This window comes from Dendrobium catenatum, unplaced genomic scaffold (genome assembly GCF_001605985.2).
Source record: "Dendrobium catenatum unplaced genomic scaffold, ASM160598v2 fragScaff_scaffold_1557, whole genome shotgun sequence".
Lineage (NCBI taxonomy): Eukaryota > Viridiplantae > Streptophyta > Magnoliopsida > Asparagales > Orchidaceae > Dendrobium > Dendrobium catenatum.
In genome coordinates this window covers 1,023,654-1,043,203 of record NW_021320019.1, presented here as the reverse complement: position 1 = coordinate 1,043,203, position 19,550 = coordinate 1,023,654, and the positions used below count along the sequence as shown (strand labels likewise).

Here is a 19,550-nt window from a genome sequence, read left to right as displayed (position 1 = left end):
GAAATTTTATAAATTAAAGAGTTAAATGCGTTATTTTAACTTTATTGTAAAAGATTATGCATAAAGGGAAATCCCTAACAGTTTTTTTTTTTTTTAATTCTTGATGAGGAATCTTTCTTTAAAGAAAACCCTACAGTTAATATATAGTTATAGAATAGTTATCTCTTCTAGAGAAATTCTAAATTAAAAGATTGAATTTTTAATTCCTAAGAAAATTTCAGATATTTTAATTTTAGAAATTTTTTATAAGATTTGTTAAATTTGAAGAAAAATTCTAATGTAATTGATGCAAAAGGAGAATAGGTATAGGAGTATATGTTCTTTGTTAAACAGATATGCCTAATTCTATTCTATTTGAGCTCTAAGTATTTTATTAGCTTTGATTTATGTTCAACGTTTTTCATTTTTTTTAAAGTTGGGACTTATATACCAGTAATATTATAGTAATATTATCACTGAAAATGAGCCAAAAAGATTAACTTGTAGAATTTTAATTTAGAGGCATTGACTCTTGAACCTATATCAGACTTAAATAATGATACTACAATAAAATCTTCAACCTAAATTAATGCAATGAATGATGCATGGGTATCTATAAATGGAAACTTATAAAGGGCCAAGGATATTTTCCATTTTTCATAATTTTTTAGGAAGGATATTCAAGGGGCTCTTAAGCATCTTAAAATTCATGACATATAGGTTCTAAATCAAAATATAAGAGAGGTTAGCATATTTTCAATTTGTAATTGCGTTATATTTAACCATGAAATATTAATATAACTGTTTGGACTTGTACGTGTGTTACTATATATATATGAATTTCTAACTAATCACATCTGAAGGTCAAATTATAATTTAGTCTACTTAAGAAAAATAAATTTAAAACCAAAAAAAAAAACAAATGATAATTGTTTTTTGATGTACAACAAAAGGATATTGCAAAAAAAAAAAAAGATGATTTATTGATTGAAAATTAATTGATTAATAGGTTATATATATATATATTATAATTTCAAGAGTTTTTGTCACAAGGTGACAGATAGCCAACCCTGACAATATGTCTCAACTAAATTTAATCATAAGCTGGTATCTTCTAGGAGATATGCACATGGCTCAACTAGTATTTTAAGCAACTCGATGTATAGTTTGCAATGACACCATGTAATTAAAAGCGAATCTATCTAAAATTTCCAAAATTTAACTTTATGCTTTGAATTAAAAAAAAAACTAATAAAGTAATCCTGATATTGCTGGAACTTAAGATGCAGGTAGACGTAGAAGGGGTCCAAACAATTACAACAAGGCCTTATTTCATTAGAGTTGCTCAATTAATTTCTGCTTATAAAATTAGAATTTATTAAGGGCACTTGCAACAGTTTATAAAATTGTTTGTGAAGTAATTGTGAAAAAAATTATTTAGCTATCCTCGTTACAAAAAGTAGCTTTTCAAAATAGAAATTGTGAAAGCAGTTAAAAAGTACCAAGAAAACAGCAACAAATAAAATTTTGATTGCTGTCTGAAATGCCAAATAATAGGAAAATTGTCCAAAACAAACTCTTTGTGTTTATTTTGAATGGCTGCAATGTTTTGTCAAGTCGGTTCTGAAGCTATGACAATGAATAAAAAACTTTTTAAATAATTTTCAATTAAAAAATTGTTTTTGAAAGCAATGAAAAATAGTGGTTAAATAAAAATTATGATTATGAATTGAACAACATAGTAATAAAAAGCCCTCGAAAGTATTTGGATACGAAATATGCAAAAAGTTTTTTAAAAAAATTCTAAAATAAAAAAAAAAAAAAAAAAGGCATATGATGGTCGATCAGCATCTAATAATTGGTAAGATAAACCCTCCCAACTTTAATAGCTTAACTAACAGCAATTAGGTGGGATAAAAAATGCTTTGGTGGGAGCCACGAGAGGATATCACACGGTTGCTTTTGGGACCATCCCGAATCCATCCCACCACCCTAATCATTCCAAACTGAAAACCAATTTATATATTTATTAATATTAATAGTTTTGCATTCAAAGTTATTGTAATAAAAGGGTATTCTAATTTAATGATTTTCAATAAATAACACACTTAGAACAATGATTCATCTATATATTTTATATAATAAAGAAAAATAATAGAGAAAAAAATAATAGATACGCAATGAAATTAAAGGCTTTATTTTAAATAAACTTATGTTATATTTTTAAGATAGAAATATTTTGAAAGAGAGAGTATATCTCACACAAGAATTTAATTATTTTAATTCTTTAAATGAAATATTATTTCTGCTCTTTTAAATTTTCAAAATTAAGAAAATGGGAGAACATTATTGAGAAGGTTGATACCCAAGAAAAATTATTTTGTGCGGACCCGGACGGCTTTCGGAGGCCGACCAGAATGCGCCACTTCATTTTTTACTCGGTAACAGTGCTGGGTACCGCTTTGTACAGAGTGACGTGATACATTTTGGTTGGCCTCTAGACCGCCTGGTGTCTGCACAGAATAATTTCTCCGAACCAGACTGAGTAAAAGGAATGCAACTATAAATCTCTACTTATTTTTTCTTATCGAATATCAATGTCTTTACTAAACCCTAAACTATGAAAAATCTCTAAATTTAACATAAATAATTGAGAATCACAAACTGAATATCTATAACATGGACATTAATATGAAGTGAGTTGGAAACGAAATAGAATAAAATACACAGTAAATAATGAATATGTTTTTTTAGAGCATTGATGCTAGAACCAGATTAATTGCTCTATCTCAAAGCAACACCTATAAATAATTATCTTATGTCTTTGTTTCTAATTTAACTTATATTTTTGTTATTGTTTTACCTCAAATTGTTAAAGAACTCTTTCTATTTATTAAAATTATAATTTTGTGGGTGGCTGGACATGATTCCGCTCATGTTAAGGCTTTAACCATTTGAAAAAAAATTCACAAATTATTGCTAATGAAATAAATTTTTATAAAAATATAAGTGAATTTTATACTTTCTTGGAAAGATCAAACATTAGCATTCTTATAATTATTACACTAGCATATTTCATCGCATAAAATCACTTTATGTCAAAAAATTTTTGAAAAAATTATTGTCAAGACATTTTGATGCAAAATGCATTGGAATGTGTTTCAACATGATGAGCATCTTATTATTTTAGTTTTTTAATTTAAAAAAAAAATAGAACACATTATCGTTAGAAAAACCGTATCAAAATATGATTTAAAGTTTTTAATTATGCATTGAGAATGGTACTGTGCATGATACCATTAATTGTAGTCATTTTAGTGCAAATTCAAAGACGTTCATCTAGACTTGTTTTATAACATACTTTCATAACAAATAAAAAAATTATAGCTAAATAAAACAGCTGAAAAACAAAAACATTTAGACATCTAAACGAACCGAACAATTAGTTGAGACAGGAAAGCATGATATATTTCCTTTGGTGTTCTCACTTATAAAGCTTGCTCTGATTTTGCCAATTGCTACAGCAACAGTTGAACGAGCTTTTTCTGCAATGAAAATTATAAAGAATCGTTTACGCAATCGCATGGGAGACTCCTGGATGAATGACTGTTTACTTACTTATATTGAAAAAGATATTTTTAGTTGTATTGACAATGACTTGATTGTACAACGATTTCAAAAAATGAAGACTCGACGGGAGAAATTATAGATAACATAGAAGAAGAATATCAAGACTATGTTCTTGTTCGGCTCGTCAAGGATTTAAAAAAAACGCATGTGCGAGAACTCAAAAAACAGCGGGTCGGGTCGGCGACTTTTCTTCATGCTACGTGGCTCTAAAACATTGGTGGCTGAACATAGAGGAGCATACGTTCACCGGACAGAATAAAAGTTTAAAAAATTATAGCTAAATAAAACAGCTGAAAAACAAAAACCTTTAGACATCTAAACGAACCGAACCCTTCATTTTTTTTTTGGTGGCAAGGTTATGCTGCGCGAGTATTTATATTAATGCATAGAGCCTGATCGATTTCAGGTGTGGTAAGTGGTATCACTTACTAACCAACCATCCGGCACTTTTTTCCATATAAATTAACCTGAAACTCCATCGATCTCCCACAACGGATTTCTCAATGGCCGCTTCTGTGTTACTTGCTTCCTTCCTTATGCTAACGTGCCTTCTCCTTGCTGAGGGCAAAACGCATCGCGTAGCCCCTGGGCCGGCCGCTGGCCCGCTCAGCCTCACCACCATCCTCGAGAAAAGTGGGCAATACAAAACTCTCCTGCGTCTGCTAAAGGAAACCCAGGTGGGCGTACAGATCCAGAGCCAGCTGAATAATTCTTACAATGGACTCACACTCTTTGCCCCCACAGACAATGCCTTTTCTTCGCTCAAAGCTGGTGCTCTTAATGGCTTGAACAACCAGGAACAGGTTTCTTTGGTTCTCTACCATGTTCTTCCTCGGTAAATGGCATATTCATTGCACTAGTTGTTAGTTGTTCTATTTCAACTTCAGGATTCAAACTTGAGCTCGATATATTTCTAAGCAATTTAGATCTGATGAGATGAAAATTGGACTTTTTATTCCTCACAATATACTTATTCGAACTAATATCTAGTTATATATTTTTCAATAAATATTTTCGAAATTATATTTTGAATAAAAAAAGCCTTTAATAAAAAATATTCTCATATATTTGTTGACTGTTTATTTGAGTCTTTATATCCTTTGAAACTAGTTGATATTCAAACCAGTTTGAAGCTAATTCGAGCTTTGATTCGAATCTACTGAAACGCTCATCCAAGTAGAAGAGCTTGGCTATTTGAGAGCTGGAGATCAAAGGCGTGTTAGATATCTAGGAGTTTTACGAAGGAAATCGTAGGGAGATTATGACAATGAAGGGAGAAGAGCTGGGAGTTTGTCGTTTGTGCTGGAAGGTAATTTGCCAATGAAGATTTGCATAAAGAGTGTAGCACCAGTAAACTGAGAGAGGAGTTTTAGTTTGTTAGAACAACGAACATTAGTTCAAACCAATTCAAGTAAGTTCGAGCTAGATCCGAAGGGCTTATGATTTAAATATATGAGTTAACTTGATTCAATATTAGTCCAGGTTAATTCAAACATAGATTCAAGTCATATCTGCCTCGTTAGCGGGCTGATTCATTACATCAAAGATCAATCTTAATATAAAACGATTTAAGTGGCTGTTTGGTATCGGAGTTGAAGCGTAATTTAGGCTGCATTTACCGTAAATCCTACCAAACAGTTTTTGAGCGCGTAGAAAATATGACTCCCTCTTAAATCCTAGATTTATGGCGTAAATCCTGTATTTACTAAATGCTGTAGTTCGGTGGATTTAATGGGATTTATGGATTTACAAAGTTCTTCCGCGGCGAGCGTGCGATCTCCCGTCTTGAAGGAGGCGAAGATGGTTACCTACACAGCGAGCAAGCTCCCGTCATGACTTCCAATTTGACGCCTTCGAAGCAGGAGAAAAAGTTGCTTTAGCGACTCTGCCAAAAACATTTTCATGCGAAGTGTGCGAAGCCAAAGCAGCCACGAAGAAACAACGACCGGAAAAGCGACATCAACGAAGATGGTAAAAAATGAAAAACAAACCCTAGATGGCCTACTAAAAGAAGAATTCATCTAAGTTAGCATTATTAATATAATTTAAACATTAATAATTAATTTCATTAATTAAAATAGTATAATTCTTAGTGTAATTAGGAATCTAATTTAGCTTAATTAAATAATTCATACTATAATTATCATTAAGTTACTTTAAGTAATATAATTTAAAATAGAAATAGTTAATTATATATATATTTAATATTGTATATGATAATTAAATAATTAATTAGTAGTTGAATATTGAAGTGAATTAATATAAAAATTAATAATTGGCAGTTTCAAAAAAATAATTAACTAATTATTTAGGGTTAATAAATATTATTAGATAAGTAGTAATATAATAAATAATTTGATAATTAACACTAAAATATGTGTTAGAATATGTTCACATTTAAATTTTTAACCGTCTTAATTGTGAAATCTAATGCCAAATGGTTTCTAAGGATTTATCTAAATTTAATATATGTCATACCAAACAGTTTTTAAAATTTAACATCCTTAGGATTTATTAGATTTAATTGATGGGATTTACTAATCCTACTCAAATTAAATCCTACTTGTTACCAAACAGCCCCCAAAATATTTTCATTAATGGGCTAGCAACTCATTTATAAAAATTGCAACAGGATTGTTTCATTTTCTAAATTTAAAAATTACGGTAAACAAATGTGACCAGATTTGCAACAGTTATTATCTTCTGGCTCAATGAAGGAAACGAGAGAGAGAGAGAGAGAGAGAGAGAGAGAGAGAGAGAGAGAGAGAGAGCAATAATTTTACTTTATGCAGATGACAAAGAAACACTTTGGTTATAAATATTTTTTCTTAGAGCAGCACTTTAATTAGGACATATTCGAGAAAAAAATATTCATCATAAAATAAAACAAAATAAAAGCTAAGTCTTTGTTGATGAAAGAAGAATGTGAGGCAACACTTTATTTATACACACATGTTGCAGGTTTTATAGCCCATCTATGTTTGAATCCTCAAGCAATCCAGTGAACACTCAAGCATCTGGAAGCGATGGCGTCTACACCCTAAACGTTACTGGAACAAGCAATCAGGTGAACATATCCACTGGAGTGGACCAGGCGGAGATCAGCAATATCCTTTACTCAGAATTTCCTCTTACCGTTTATTCCATAGATAAAGTTTTGCTTCCATATCAGCTCTTCGGACCAAAGCCTCCTGAAGCAGCTCCAGCGCCAGCTCCGGTAGCGGCGCACAAGAAGAAGCATAAGAAAGCTGCTGAGGATTTGGCGGCGGCGCCGGTGGCAGACGCCGATATAAAGGCGTCGGGGACAAAGCTCAAGAAGAGCAAGTTAGAGTGGCGATTGGCTCTTTGGGGTTTTTTGTTCTGTGTTGGGAGTTTGATGTGAGAATTGAAAGAAGAAAATTTTCTTGATACTTTAATGCGAAATATATTAAGGGATCTCAAATTTTTTGAATTTGTGCTGAGATTAATATATAATCTCAGTATAAATGTAAAAATTTTGAGCCTATCTTGAAATATTTCGCATCTCTTTTATTTTGTGCTTTGGATTATTTAATTTCTTGGTTCATTTACGAATGTGATTGGTGGTTTGTTTTGTAAGCTGTTAATTTTTCATTGTAGAAACTGGAACGCCAATGGCCCAATTTGGCTTAATTGAGATTTGAATATATGTTTTCAAAATGATGGATTTACAAATTTTTTTCACTTGTCTAAAGGAATTTAATATATATATATATATATATATATATATATATTTTGAATTACAAACATTATGATGCATTTTTTCTTACACAATGGTAACGGGAAATTTTTTAGCTTAAGCATTTTTAGTTACTTAATTAAGTGTTTAGGCATGATAAAAAAAATGATTTAAATTAGATATAGTCGTCACTTCAACATGCGACTTGCTCTTTTCCATTTTTTTTAAAATCGACATTTTTTTTTTACCTTAAAATAACTCGGATATGCATCTTAATCAAATAAGGGCTAAGGTAATTTCATACAATATTAGGAGAAAAGACAATTAATGTGCATTACAGCATATGCTGAGCATATAACTAACTCAAGATGAAATGTAATGAATTCAGATTAATAGAGCGGTTTTGATGCTGCTTTAGAATTCTGGCGCAGCTCACCCTTTGGCTTAGCCACTTCCACGAAAATAACTCTTTCCGTGCATTCCTTCAATAGCCTTTTTGGATTCATCCTCTGTGGAATAACGAAGAAAAGCAAAACCTCTTGGTCTATTTGCAATCCGGTCCATGACAAGGTTCACTTCCATGAGTTCCCCAAAATTTTTGAAAGCATTCTTTAGACTTTCTTCAGTAGTGCGAAAAGAAAGACCACTAACAAAGAGGCGAGTAGACGGTCGTGAAGCGTTGTTGGGAAAAGAAGAAGACGAGCAGGCGATCACTATCGATCCACCGCGCAGCAGCGAGGTTACAGCGCTCCATTTGCTCGAAGAGGGAGGCAAAGTTAAAGAAGATATCGAAAACCGCTTCTTAAGGAGAAGATCGAAGGAGGAAGTTGCGCAGGCGACGCTTTGCTTTCGAGAAGAAAGGGAGGATATCTGAATGGCGAAGGGAGGAGATACAGCCACCGCCATTGCCGCTGTTGCTAGGAGATATAGGTGTGAGGTGCTTCGAGATAATGGTGGTGCTGCTCAGACTCGATCGACTTGAGAACATGCAAGGAAGTTAACCAGGGCATCAGAATGGAAGAGATGAAGTTAACATAGACTAGGGCAAGTCGCCCCATAGACTGGCGATTTAATCTATCACAGAGTTTTTTCTAAAAAATGATTGAATTGAGAACCAAGCTGTTAATGGAAATAACTAAGTTAACACTATTAATAATATAGCTGTTAATGGACAAGCAACTTATAGAAAATATTTTTTTTTAAATAAAAAATTATTAAATATTATTAAATATTTTGTTTGCATCTATAATAATGCTGAATAAGGCAATAGTGTATTGTCAAGAAACATTTACAATACTGTGCATCATAATCCATGTAATCATGTACAACATCAGTGATAGGGAATCATGAAGTGGGAAAGCAACATTGAATTATATTAGGTTTGACAAAAATCTCTACAAAGATTTTTATAGGGTGTTATTGATCGACAAAATTGATCTTTTGCATAACAAAACTTTAACTATTTAAATGGCTCTGTATACATTGGACGTGAACATTCAGTGTAGTTTCCTATAGCATGTGGTTTGTATATTTCAAGAAGCTATTTGTCTTAACTCCCCTTTTCTTTTATATAATGCACTAGCCTAATAATGAGAAGTCTCGTAATATATGGATGAAGGACTTGGTGGACATGGTCATGAGTGCATGTCAAGATGTTTTGACAATCCACTTGAGCAACTCGCTAGGGCTATTAAGATTTTTCAAATGTTGCATACATGTATGGACAAAAGATAAGGATAGAATTCTTTGGTATTTGCATGTGGAGGTAGCGAAGGTAGACGAAAATAGAAATGAAGAAGAAAATTTTTTTAATGCTAAAGAATGGAAATATATGGAATCCAAGTTTTTTTTTTTTTTTTTGAGAAAGATCGCCATCTTGTTGGTGATCACTCTGTCCAGATGTGAATTTATGAAGTATGTCATGAAAGGGAAGGTGTGTGTTCGAGCATTGTTGGACGACCACCTTGTGATATTGAGGATCTCATTATATGCATTCCTTGAGATCTAGCTGATGAAGTTTTTGTTTTAGACCTATATATATATATATATAAGAATGAGGAACCTTTTTCTTGAAGGTAAGGGAAGAATGTTTTAAGACCTGGCTGATTGGCAAGATTTACAATACAAGTTTCATTTCTACTTTGGTTATTTTTTCAATTAAACTCAATTCCCTAGCGTATACACTAGTTATTGAAGGGCCAGTAGTAGTGTAATCACCTTTTATTATTCTTTTAATGTTGTAGATTTTGTGAGTGAATATTTGTAATTGTAGTTGTTATAGCACTGTGCTTTATTTGTTAGTTATTTATTAACTATACTACATCTCTGCTTATAAATGAAGTAGTGTTTATTGTACTTTAAAGCTATGTATGATTTTGTATAGCATTTCAATGTAAATTGACTGAGTTAAATCTACAAAAATATTATATTCAATCAATCATAAATAGACAGAAAATCCTATGAAAAATAGCATAAAGATTCAATGGTAACTAAGATAACAGTCTGTGTAGACATATACATATCGTAATATAATAGATCTAGTGAATATTAATAAACACAGTAAAAATATAATGTAAAGTAAAAGTAATATACAAAAACCCTGTGTTTCCTCTTATGCTTGTGTGGTAGAGCATCAAAACTAGGTGTGTAGTGCTAGGGTGGTCGAATAGGTCAATTACATAACACACGCTACTCCACTCCACCTGTGACTGGCTTTGTAAGTGTTGGTTCTATACAACATAGAACAAAATCAAGTGTGCACCATGGTATTATGAACTACTGTGTCGGCTGAGTAAAGTACTCCTAAGATGGTGCTGGGTACTCAAACAATGATGGTTCTGCAACTATGGAATGGGAATATAATATTATGGAGTAGGACTGATTGTTGTGTACTCAGTATATGCTTGTTTATTGTAGTGCACATAAGAAATATGCATCTGTCTATGCATATCCACAATCATCTCTACTATTCTCTTAATAAAACTTTCAGCATATGTGTAGTCATCACAACTTACAAAAGGTAGCACAACCCTCCTTGTGTTTAGGAAGAATGTGCACTATAAATATAAAGTTGAAGAACAATAAAAAATTGTAATAGCATGAAAATTGTATTAATTTTACTCACCAAATACCACTCCAATGATGCTCGAGGGTAGTATATCAAAGGAGGCCCTGATACAGACTTTAACATATATAATGTAGCCCATACCTAAACCAATATAGGATCTGTAAAATGATCTACTCCCTATCAGCTCCTGTAAGCATTCATTAATAATATAGGATCACTTATCCTCCGACATCCCAATATAGGCAAGATAATACACCATCAATACAATATCGTCCTTAACGCCCATCAACTCAGATAAATATGGGATCCATTGCATGTAACTTTATGCTAGGAAGATATTCAAACTCTCGGATGACTGTGTCAGGAAAGTTCCACTCTATCCACATCAAGCTAATTAGAGGCACAGGAGTTGACCATATTGCTTATCCCGACAAGCATATATCAGCAACTTGGGACTAAACTTCTATTGGGTAGGACTCTTCAACCTAGCATGTTGTAGACACAATGTGAAGGATGATGAACATGAATTTTATCCCAACATAAAATCATCAATAAATATAAACAACTCATAATGTTTGCCCTCTTAGGTTTTGTTTCCTTAGAAAATTCTCTATATAAGTGTGCTAGAATAGCGGCCCCTAAAGAGTATGTACTAAACAAACCCAATTTATTTAGCGATGTCAACTACCTCAGCTGTATCTCATAGTCAAAAGTATATAGTAGAAGGTAACATCACAAAAAGAACAAAATGTATGCTCAAATATGTTGCTAAAATTCTTTCTCATTCAGGTTATCATATGAATCCTTATAGAAGGTCCAACACAGTTATCTCAGTGGTAAACATGTTTAAGTTGGGTCTATCTCATCCAAAATTTTGAATGAATATGACGATCAAATGGATAATAGTATGCAACATCCCGTTAAGGATAACAACCTAACAAATCATCGCAACAATCAACTCAACCACTGTATACCAACACCTACCAATTTTAGCCAACCAATACTTAGCTATCTATATAAACACCCAAGATCTGAGCAGCATCACGTAAAGTGATACACATCTCACCTATGGGAAAGTGAAATGAGTCGGTCTATGGTGTCCACCACTCCACAAGAGCTGTTAAGATATTGTAATCCATTCTGGTGTAACATAGCTAGATAACACAATCCAAGCCTAACATTCAAAGGCCTTTCATAAACTTGGGACAATTTATGGGCCACTCGTGTACAATGAAGAGATGGGAGACAACTTCCAAAACTGTACCTTATAAATTTAGAAAACTTAAATTCAATAAAAACATTAATAGAAGATAGGGAAAACATAAATATTAAAAACATAGCATACCTCATATGGATGGGCAAAGCTAGGATGTACATCCAACAATCCATATTGCTAAGTATCTTCCTTATTGGCGTTTGTTTAGGTTGGCGTTTTCATCTGGTTGGTTGATTTTCTTGCATAACAATTACAATTGATTACAACAAGTTATTATTAGCATATGTGAAAAAGAAATAAAGTAATAAATTAATTGCAATTTAAGGAATAATAATAACATATGTTAAAGAAATATTAAAATTTAAGAGTAAATAAATTTGCTTAATTAATAGTAAAAAAAGATTAAAAAAAATATTGCATTTTCAAACAAAAAAAAGCTTCAAATTGTATTTCAATTTAACTCAAGAACATAGTAAAGTATAACAACATCGCAAGTAGAACATAATATGAACATATTTGAATATCATTACCACAAGAACACAATTACAACATCACCATTACACCACCACTATTACAACATAATATAATGTTTCTCTAATGACACTCCCACAACATCACTACTACAACAATATAAAACTTAAGTATACTATGCATGACTGTTGCAATCCAGGATTCCTAGTATGTGATTTTGCTTATGATAAATAATATTGACTGGATTATTACATTCTTCATTGAATATTTCAGATGTTATTTTTGTCTGTGAGCACTAACATTTTAGATAAAATACACACCACTCAACACCGTTGAAGACTCAAGACTAGGTTGAATAGGATGTGAAAGAGTATGTAATTTATATTTTCTTCAGTTTTCATTTCTTGATTTTGGTAACAAAAGAGTGTATGCAAATCAGGTGATCATGCACACACACAAGGGGAGATATTTTTTAAAAAATGAAAATTTTTAAAGACAAATTGTAATGTATAATTTTTATTTGTTCTATATGATCTATATCTAAGAATAAACTTAACGACTAATTGAAAATTTAGTTTCTATGAACTAATCATATTGTATAATTTATTTTGATCTGAAAACCCTAGACACAAAATTAATTTAAGTAAAATTTTGAGATTTATGTTTTGAACTATTCATACTGTATGATTATAATCATTTAAAATCTTGTTAAAATTAACCCCCAAAATAAGAAAATTAAATTGTGGTTAGTTATTGATTTATATTCGTACTGTATGATTCTTATCATACTGTACGAAGAATAAAGATAGAATTTGGTTGACCCATAAATCGTACTCGATAAAACCATGATTTTTATTCATTTAAAAATATTCTGTTAGTAGATGATTTAAAGCATAATTAGTTAAGTATTAGTCAACTATGCGATAAAAGCTTTGATATAAAATTTCTTTCTAACAAAAACATGATTAGCCTATATGTTAAACTTGTGTTAGGAGAAAAAAAATGAACATTGTTTACATGTTAAACTTGAATTATATTGAATACTCAAATTCCTTGTATTTAAAAATAATAACAGATGATTCTTGGCTATGACAAAGGAGACTATGCAATGCGAGCATGAAAATACTTAGGAATATCACTTAGAAAGGCCTAGCTAGTTAGAGGCATACATAAGTTAAATTTCACTAAAGACCACATATGTAATACCTTTCAATTTGGTAAACAAGTAAAATTATTATTTCATTCAATCAAAGATACCAATACCTCTAGAACACTAGAAATTCTTCACATGGACCTATTTGAACTAGTTATTATAGCCAGCCTAGGAGGGAACATTTATGAATTTGTGATAGTAGATAACTTCTCTAGATTCACTTAGGTAAGATTCTTAGCACATAAGAGTGAGTCATTTGAGAAATTTAGAACCTTCTCCACTTGGATTTAAAGGAAACTAAGATGTGAAATCTCAACAATCCATAGTGATCATGGTGGAGAATTTGAAAATGATATGTTTGAATCATTTTGTCAAGAGATAGAAATAGAATATAACTTCTCAGCATAATGGAATAACTAAGATAAATAATAGAATATTAGTTGAAGATGCTAGGGTAATGTTAGCTTAATACACTCTCCCTAGATATTTTTGGGCAAAAATAGCGAATAATGCTCATTATATTTTAAATAGGGTGAATATTAAATCCAAACCTAATAGCACATCCTATGAACTCCTTAAGGATAGAACACCTAATCTTTCTCACTCATATATTTTTGGATGTAAATGCTTTATCTTAATCAATGGTAAGTCACCCTTTGGAAAATTTGATCCTAAATATGATGAAAGCACCTTCTTAGGTTATTCATCTATAAGTAAAGCCTATAGAATCTTTAGTAAGAGGACCCTAGTAGTAGAAGAGTCTACTTATTTGGTATTTAATGAATCAGATAAGACCTCTAAACCTAAACCTGAAGAAGAAGAAAAGTTGAGGTCATTTAGGGGGTACAAACTATTGTCATAGGAGATATAGTAGAACCTCTGGAGCAATTGCCTAGAGATTAGAGATATTCTTCTAGTCATCCTAGATATTTGATATTAGAAAACCCATCTAAAGGTTTAAGAACTAGGAATGGACATAGGAAGGAGGTTAGTCATTATGTATTTATCTTGATGATGGAACTCACAAATATAGATCAAGCCATAGGAGATGAATTCTGGATCCTCGTAATGTAAGAAGGGATAAACTCAATTTGTTAGGAATGATGTGTTGGAATTAGTTAAGAAACCGAAGGAGCAAAGTGTGGTTAGAACAAAGTGCCTTTGCTTGATTCAATGGTTTTAAATTATATCAAATGGACGTTAAGAGTTCCTTCCTAAATGGGGTAATCAAAGAGGATGCTTATGTTGAGCAACCCCTTGGATTTGAGAATTCATAATTTCTAAACTACATTTTTAATTGAAAAAGGCATTGTATGGGTTAAAGCAAGCACCTAGGGCTTGGTATAAAAGGTTAATCACCTTTCTACTAGATAGAGGCTTTATAAAGGGTAGTGTAGACACCACCCTCTTTCTAAAAAGGTAGGAAATGATATACTTATTGTCCATATATTTGTAGATAATATCTTGTTTGGATCTTCACATAAAAGCCTATGTGACAAATTCTCAAAAATAATGAGTTACAAGTTTGAAATGAGCATGATGAGAGAATGGATGATGGAACATTCCTTAGCCAATCTAAGTACATCATGAATATTCTGAAAATATGAAATAGATAATGCTAAGGCTATGAAAACTCCTATGAGATCAACTATTCAGTTAGATAATGATCCAAATGAAAAATCAATAAATCAGAAAAAATATAGGGGAATAATTGGATCTCTTCAGTATTTGACTGCTATTAGACCTGATATAATGTTTAGTATATATCTCTGTATAATATTTCAGGCTGACCCAAAAGAATCTAACTTGAGTGATGTCAAGAGAATCTTTATATATCTATTAAGAATCTCGAACTTAAGAATATGGTATCCTAGACACAACACTTCTTTTGAAATCATAAAACATTCCAATTCTGATTTTGTAGAATATATGATAGATATGAAAGGCACTTATGGAACATGTCAATTCATAAGACAATCTTCAATTTCCTCATCTAATAGAAAATAAAATTTAGTAGCCCTTTCCATAGCTGGAGTAGAATATATAGCAGTAAAAGCTATGTTGCTCAAGTTTTATGGTTAAAACAACGATTCTTAAATCTTGGACTACCTGTAGGAACCATACCAATTATATGTGACAACACTAATGCAATTTGCATATCCAAAAATCTAATTCAACACTCCTGCACAAAGAATATAGACATTAGGTATCACTTCATAGTTAAAGGAGATATAAAGTTGCACCATATAACTACAGGAGATCAATTGGCAGACATATTCACAAAAATACTAGCCTATGACACGTTTAGCACCTTCAGGATAAAAATGGGTGTTATATACATTCATGCTTAATTCAAGAAAATAAAATCTATTTCCAAATAATCATTTATATATATTTTTAACTTGTATATGTTTGTTCATGTACACATTTTTATTTTATTTGTTGTTGTTTGTTAAATTAAAAAAAATAAATTTGGTTATTCTATATGTGTTTGTTCTTATGAATTTGTCTTTCATTTATGTTAAAAATTAGAAAAAAAAAATTATTTAAGGTGTTTCCTGAACATCACACACACATCTCCCTGAATCATTAATATTCTCAACTTTTTGTTCCTATCACTCTTTACGATACACAGTCATACTATATGATCTTCACAAATGCATAGATCACAACCCTTTATTTAATCAATGATCTAGATTAGCTCATTGATATACACATCGTACTATACAAATCAGTACTCGTACTATACGATCCACGTGTCACTAATCATTAAGGAATTCAATCTATTGGTATGAAGTTATTGACATTCGTATTATATGATACCTCCTTTTATACAGTACGATACACATGTTTAACTGGATTGAGATGAATTCAACTTGGTCGGTACGAGGGGTAAATTTAAAAAAAAAATGTTTAAGGTGTTTTCGTATCATCACACACACATCTCACTAAATCAACAAAATTCTCAACTTTTTGTTCCTATCATACTACACGATACACAATCGTACTATACGATCTTCACAAATGTACAGATCACAACCCTTTATTTAATCAATGATCTAGATAAGCTCATTGATATACACATCATACTGTACGAATCACTACTCGTACTATACAATCCACATATCACTAATCATTGAGGAATTCAATCCGTTTGGTATGAAGTTATTGACATTTGTATTATACGATACATTCCTATGTATAGTATACTATACATGTCAAACTGGATTGAGATGAATTCAACTCGGTCAATACGATAATAATTACAATTTTATATTGTACGAACACTTGTTCATACTATACGAAACTTTTTATCAAAGGTTGTACCAACGAACCCTCGGAATGATCCAAATTCCATAAGATTATATAGTACAATACTAATTGTACTATACGATTTTACTACATTTTCCAACAAGTCGACCAAACAAATTTACTGCTATAATCATACTATACCATTGGTTAAATATCTATAAATTGGAGGGTTTGAATGGTTCAACTCGCTCAACTTCTTTCAAAATCTCATCCTCTCAATCTTTTTGTCTAATGGCCAATGGAAGCAAATGCGACAAACTGATCTAGAGGAGCTCCTCCTCGTATCATTTTGATGATCGCTTTCTCTTCTCCACATATGAAGAAGCCTACAATAAGTTCAAAGAGGCAAAAATCTCCCCATCTCACATTTTAAACCAATAAGCCTTGAATTTTGAGGTTGTGAACCTCTTTGCCTCCACCACTTTCTAGTTTCTTCTTATGTTGGTCTTCCCCTTTAACTCTGAACTTCTATGTGAATTCTTAGAAAAACATAGGATAAATCTAGAATGTACAACCTTGACTTCATATTTCTGCAAATGAAATGTAAAAATCACTAAAACAATTCTAGAAGAAAACATTGGACCCTCTACCCAATGACCTCATCCCAAACCTTTAATCTCAAATGAGTTTGATTGAACTTCCATTAATATACTACTTAGGAATGTGCCCTCAAACCAATACTAACCCCTTTTTCAAACTCTGACTTAGAATGCCTGTATCTTCCAGCACATCCTTCAAACATCCATTATTCCCAAAGCTAGGGATCGAATGAACATAACCCCACTTCTATCTGTAGTCATTTACTTAATCATGTCAAATATCAAATTTGACAAAGCTCAAATGATTTTAGACTACATCCATAACTTGACCACTATTCGACATCCAAGTGCCCGACATAAACAAAACATTACCTTAGGGTGTATTATAAGGTACATCCTCAACACTAAATACCAACTCACTTTTCTTATTCCACCTGATAATCTTCCTATTTTTTATATGGATGCCTCCTTTCATATACTTTTCCATTGGGGGCAAGAGCATGCTGAGTCAGATTTTGATGAAGAAGGGGACGCTGCTCCTGTAGGAGGACCACCACCACCAATACCACCACCTGCACCTGCCTACAATGCCTACCCCAGGATGATATTATTCTATAGCTCGATCAACTTGAACTTGACTAGACTACCACATTGACCAATAATAATGATAGCACGAGGAAGATATGAGATGGTTTAGTAAAAGATTTATCTTGATAGATAATCATCTTTCCTCCATCCATTCATTGTTTCAGCCACCACCACCACCACCTGATTAGGATCCACCTTTTGAGTAGTCTTTATTTGTTATATTTTTTTTCTTGTGCTAATTTATTTCTTTGGTTGTGTGCTACTCCTATTTTTGGTAATGTCAAAAGGGAGAGAAGATGTATGTTTTTTTGTTGATTGTATGTTATGTTGTTTTTAATATAATCTTATGAATATTTTTTTTGTTTAAAAAATTACTTAAATTAAAAATTTTGTTTGTAACCTCCCAAAATTTTAAAATCCATCATCTAGTGAGAGGAGCATACGAAGAAATAACACTTATCTTGCCTTACAACTAATATTATTTGACATCATAAAAAGGGGGGGGGGGGATTTTTGTAATCCAAGATCCATAGTCTGTTATTTTGATGATGATAAATAATATTGACTAGATTATTATATTATTCCTTTAATCTTTTAGATTTTTTTTCCTATGAGCACCAATATTTCAGGTAAAATACACATCGCTCAGGACTGCTGAAAACTCAAGACTATTTAGAATAGGATGTGAAAGATTATGTAATTTATATATTTTTTTCTTTTTTTCATTTCTTAACTGTGGCCACAAAAGAGTGTATGCAAATTGGGTTACCATGCACACACACATGGGAGGATATATTTAAAAAAAAATGAAAATTTTTAAAGACAAATCATATTGTATAATTTTTATTCATACTATATGATTTTCATTCGTACTGCACAACCTATATCTAAGAGTAAGCTTAACAGCTAATTGCAAATTAGTTTCTTTGAACTAATCATACTATACGATCTTGATCTTACTATATGATTTATATTGATTTTATAACCTTAGCCATAAAATTAATTTAATTAAAATTTTGAAATTTGAGTTTTAAATTATTCGTATTGTACAATTTCAATCGTACTATATAATTACAATCATACTGTATGATTATAATCATATTATACAAAATCTTTTTAAATTTAACCTCCATAATTAAGTAATTAAATTGTGGTTTATTAATGATTTCTCTTTGTAGTGTACAATCCTTATCGCATTGTACGAAGAATAGAGACATAATTTGGACATCCCATAGATCGTACTACAAAAACCACAATTATTGTTCTAATCATATGGTACAATATTAATATTATATAGGGTGAACTACTTTAAATTAACTAACCATAATGTTTGAAGTATACAGTATGGGATGATTAATAGAGATGGCGTTCGGTCATCCCCGGATTCATCCTGTACGAACAGTGAAAATAAAATAGATCATATTGGATGATCTCTAAATCATTCTATACGATGTGTTGAAAATTTGTGAACTATTCATTCTCCTTTGTATTCGGTAAAACTAATTTTAAACTGATCGCACTGTACAAACTTAAATTGTATTATACGAATAAAATTGAATAACTTAAATTTTTAGGGTTTCCTGAAGCCTATTATAAAAGTAATTCTTTAATTTTTTTTCTAAAAAAAACATTGAAGAGAGGAATGTGGCTGAAGAAGGAACTTTAAGATGGAGCTTTTGAAGAAAAATAGTGTTTGTGAGAGGAAGGAGAAGGTAAGCTTGAGCATGAGGGAGAAGGAGTATGAGGGGAATCACATAATTTCTCTAGGCTAGCTACACGCTTGCTCCTCTTTTGGCCTTGGTGAGTCTTGTGGGAGCTTTGTAGGAAGAGAGGATTCTTATTAGGTACTCGAGGTTCTATTCCCTCTCTAGGAGGGAGAAAAAGGAGTCAAGGTTCTA

At 31.7% G+C, this 19,550-nt stretch overlaps 2 protein-coding genes across 2 annotated transcripts; one reads left to right on the top strand and one right to left on the bottom strand.

The window, feature by feature from the left end:
* The first annotated feature begins 4,112 nt into the window (after positions 1-4,112).
* Positions 4,113-6,991, top strand: LOC110093210 (fasciclin-like arabinogalactan protein 6). Its single transcript, XM_020818025.2, has 2 exons — positions 4,113-4,444; positions 6,571-6,991. Exons 1-2 carry the CDS (start codon positions 4,113-4,115, stop codon positions 6,989-6,991), a joined length of 753 nt encoding a protein of 250 aa, XP_020673684.1.
* Positions 6,992-7,750: 759 nt separating this feature from the next.
* LOC110093211 (organelle RRM domain-containing protein 6, chloroplastic-like) lies at positions 7,751-8,272 on the bottom strand. Its single transcript, XM_020818027.2, has one exon. It carries the CDS (start codon positions 8,210-8,212, stop codon positions 7,751-7,753), a length of 462 nt encoding a protein of 153 aa, XP_020673686.1. The 5' UTR covers positions 8,213-8,272.
* Positions 8,273-19,550: the final 11,278 nt, after the last annotated feature.

Coding starts and splice junctions, on each gene's coding strand:
- LOC110093210 (XM_020818025.2), top strand. CDS start 4,113: ATGGCCGCTTCTGTGTTACTTGCTTCCTTCCTTATGCTAACGTGCCTT. Junction 4,445..6,570: donor CTCTACCATGTTCTTCCTCG/GTAAATGGCATA, acceptor CACATGTTGCAG/GTTTTATAGCCCATCTATGT.
- LOC110093211 (XM_020818027.2), bottom strand. CDS start 8,212: ATGGCGGTGGCTGTATCTCCTCCCTTCGCCATTCAGATATCCTCCCTT.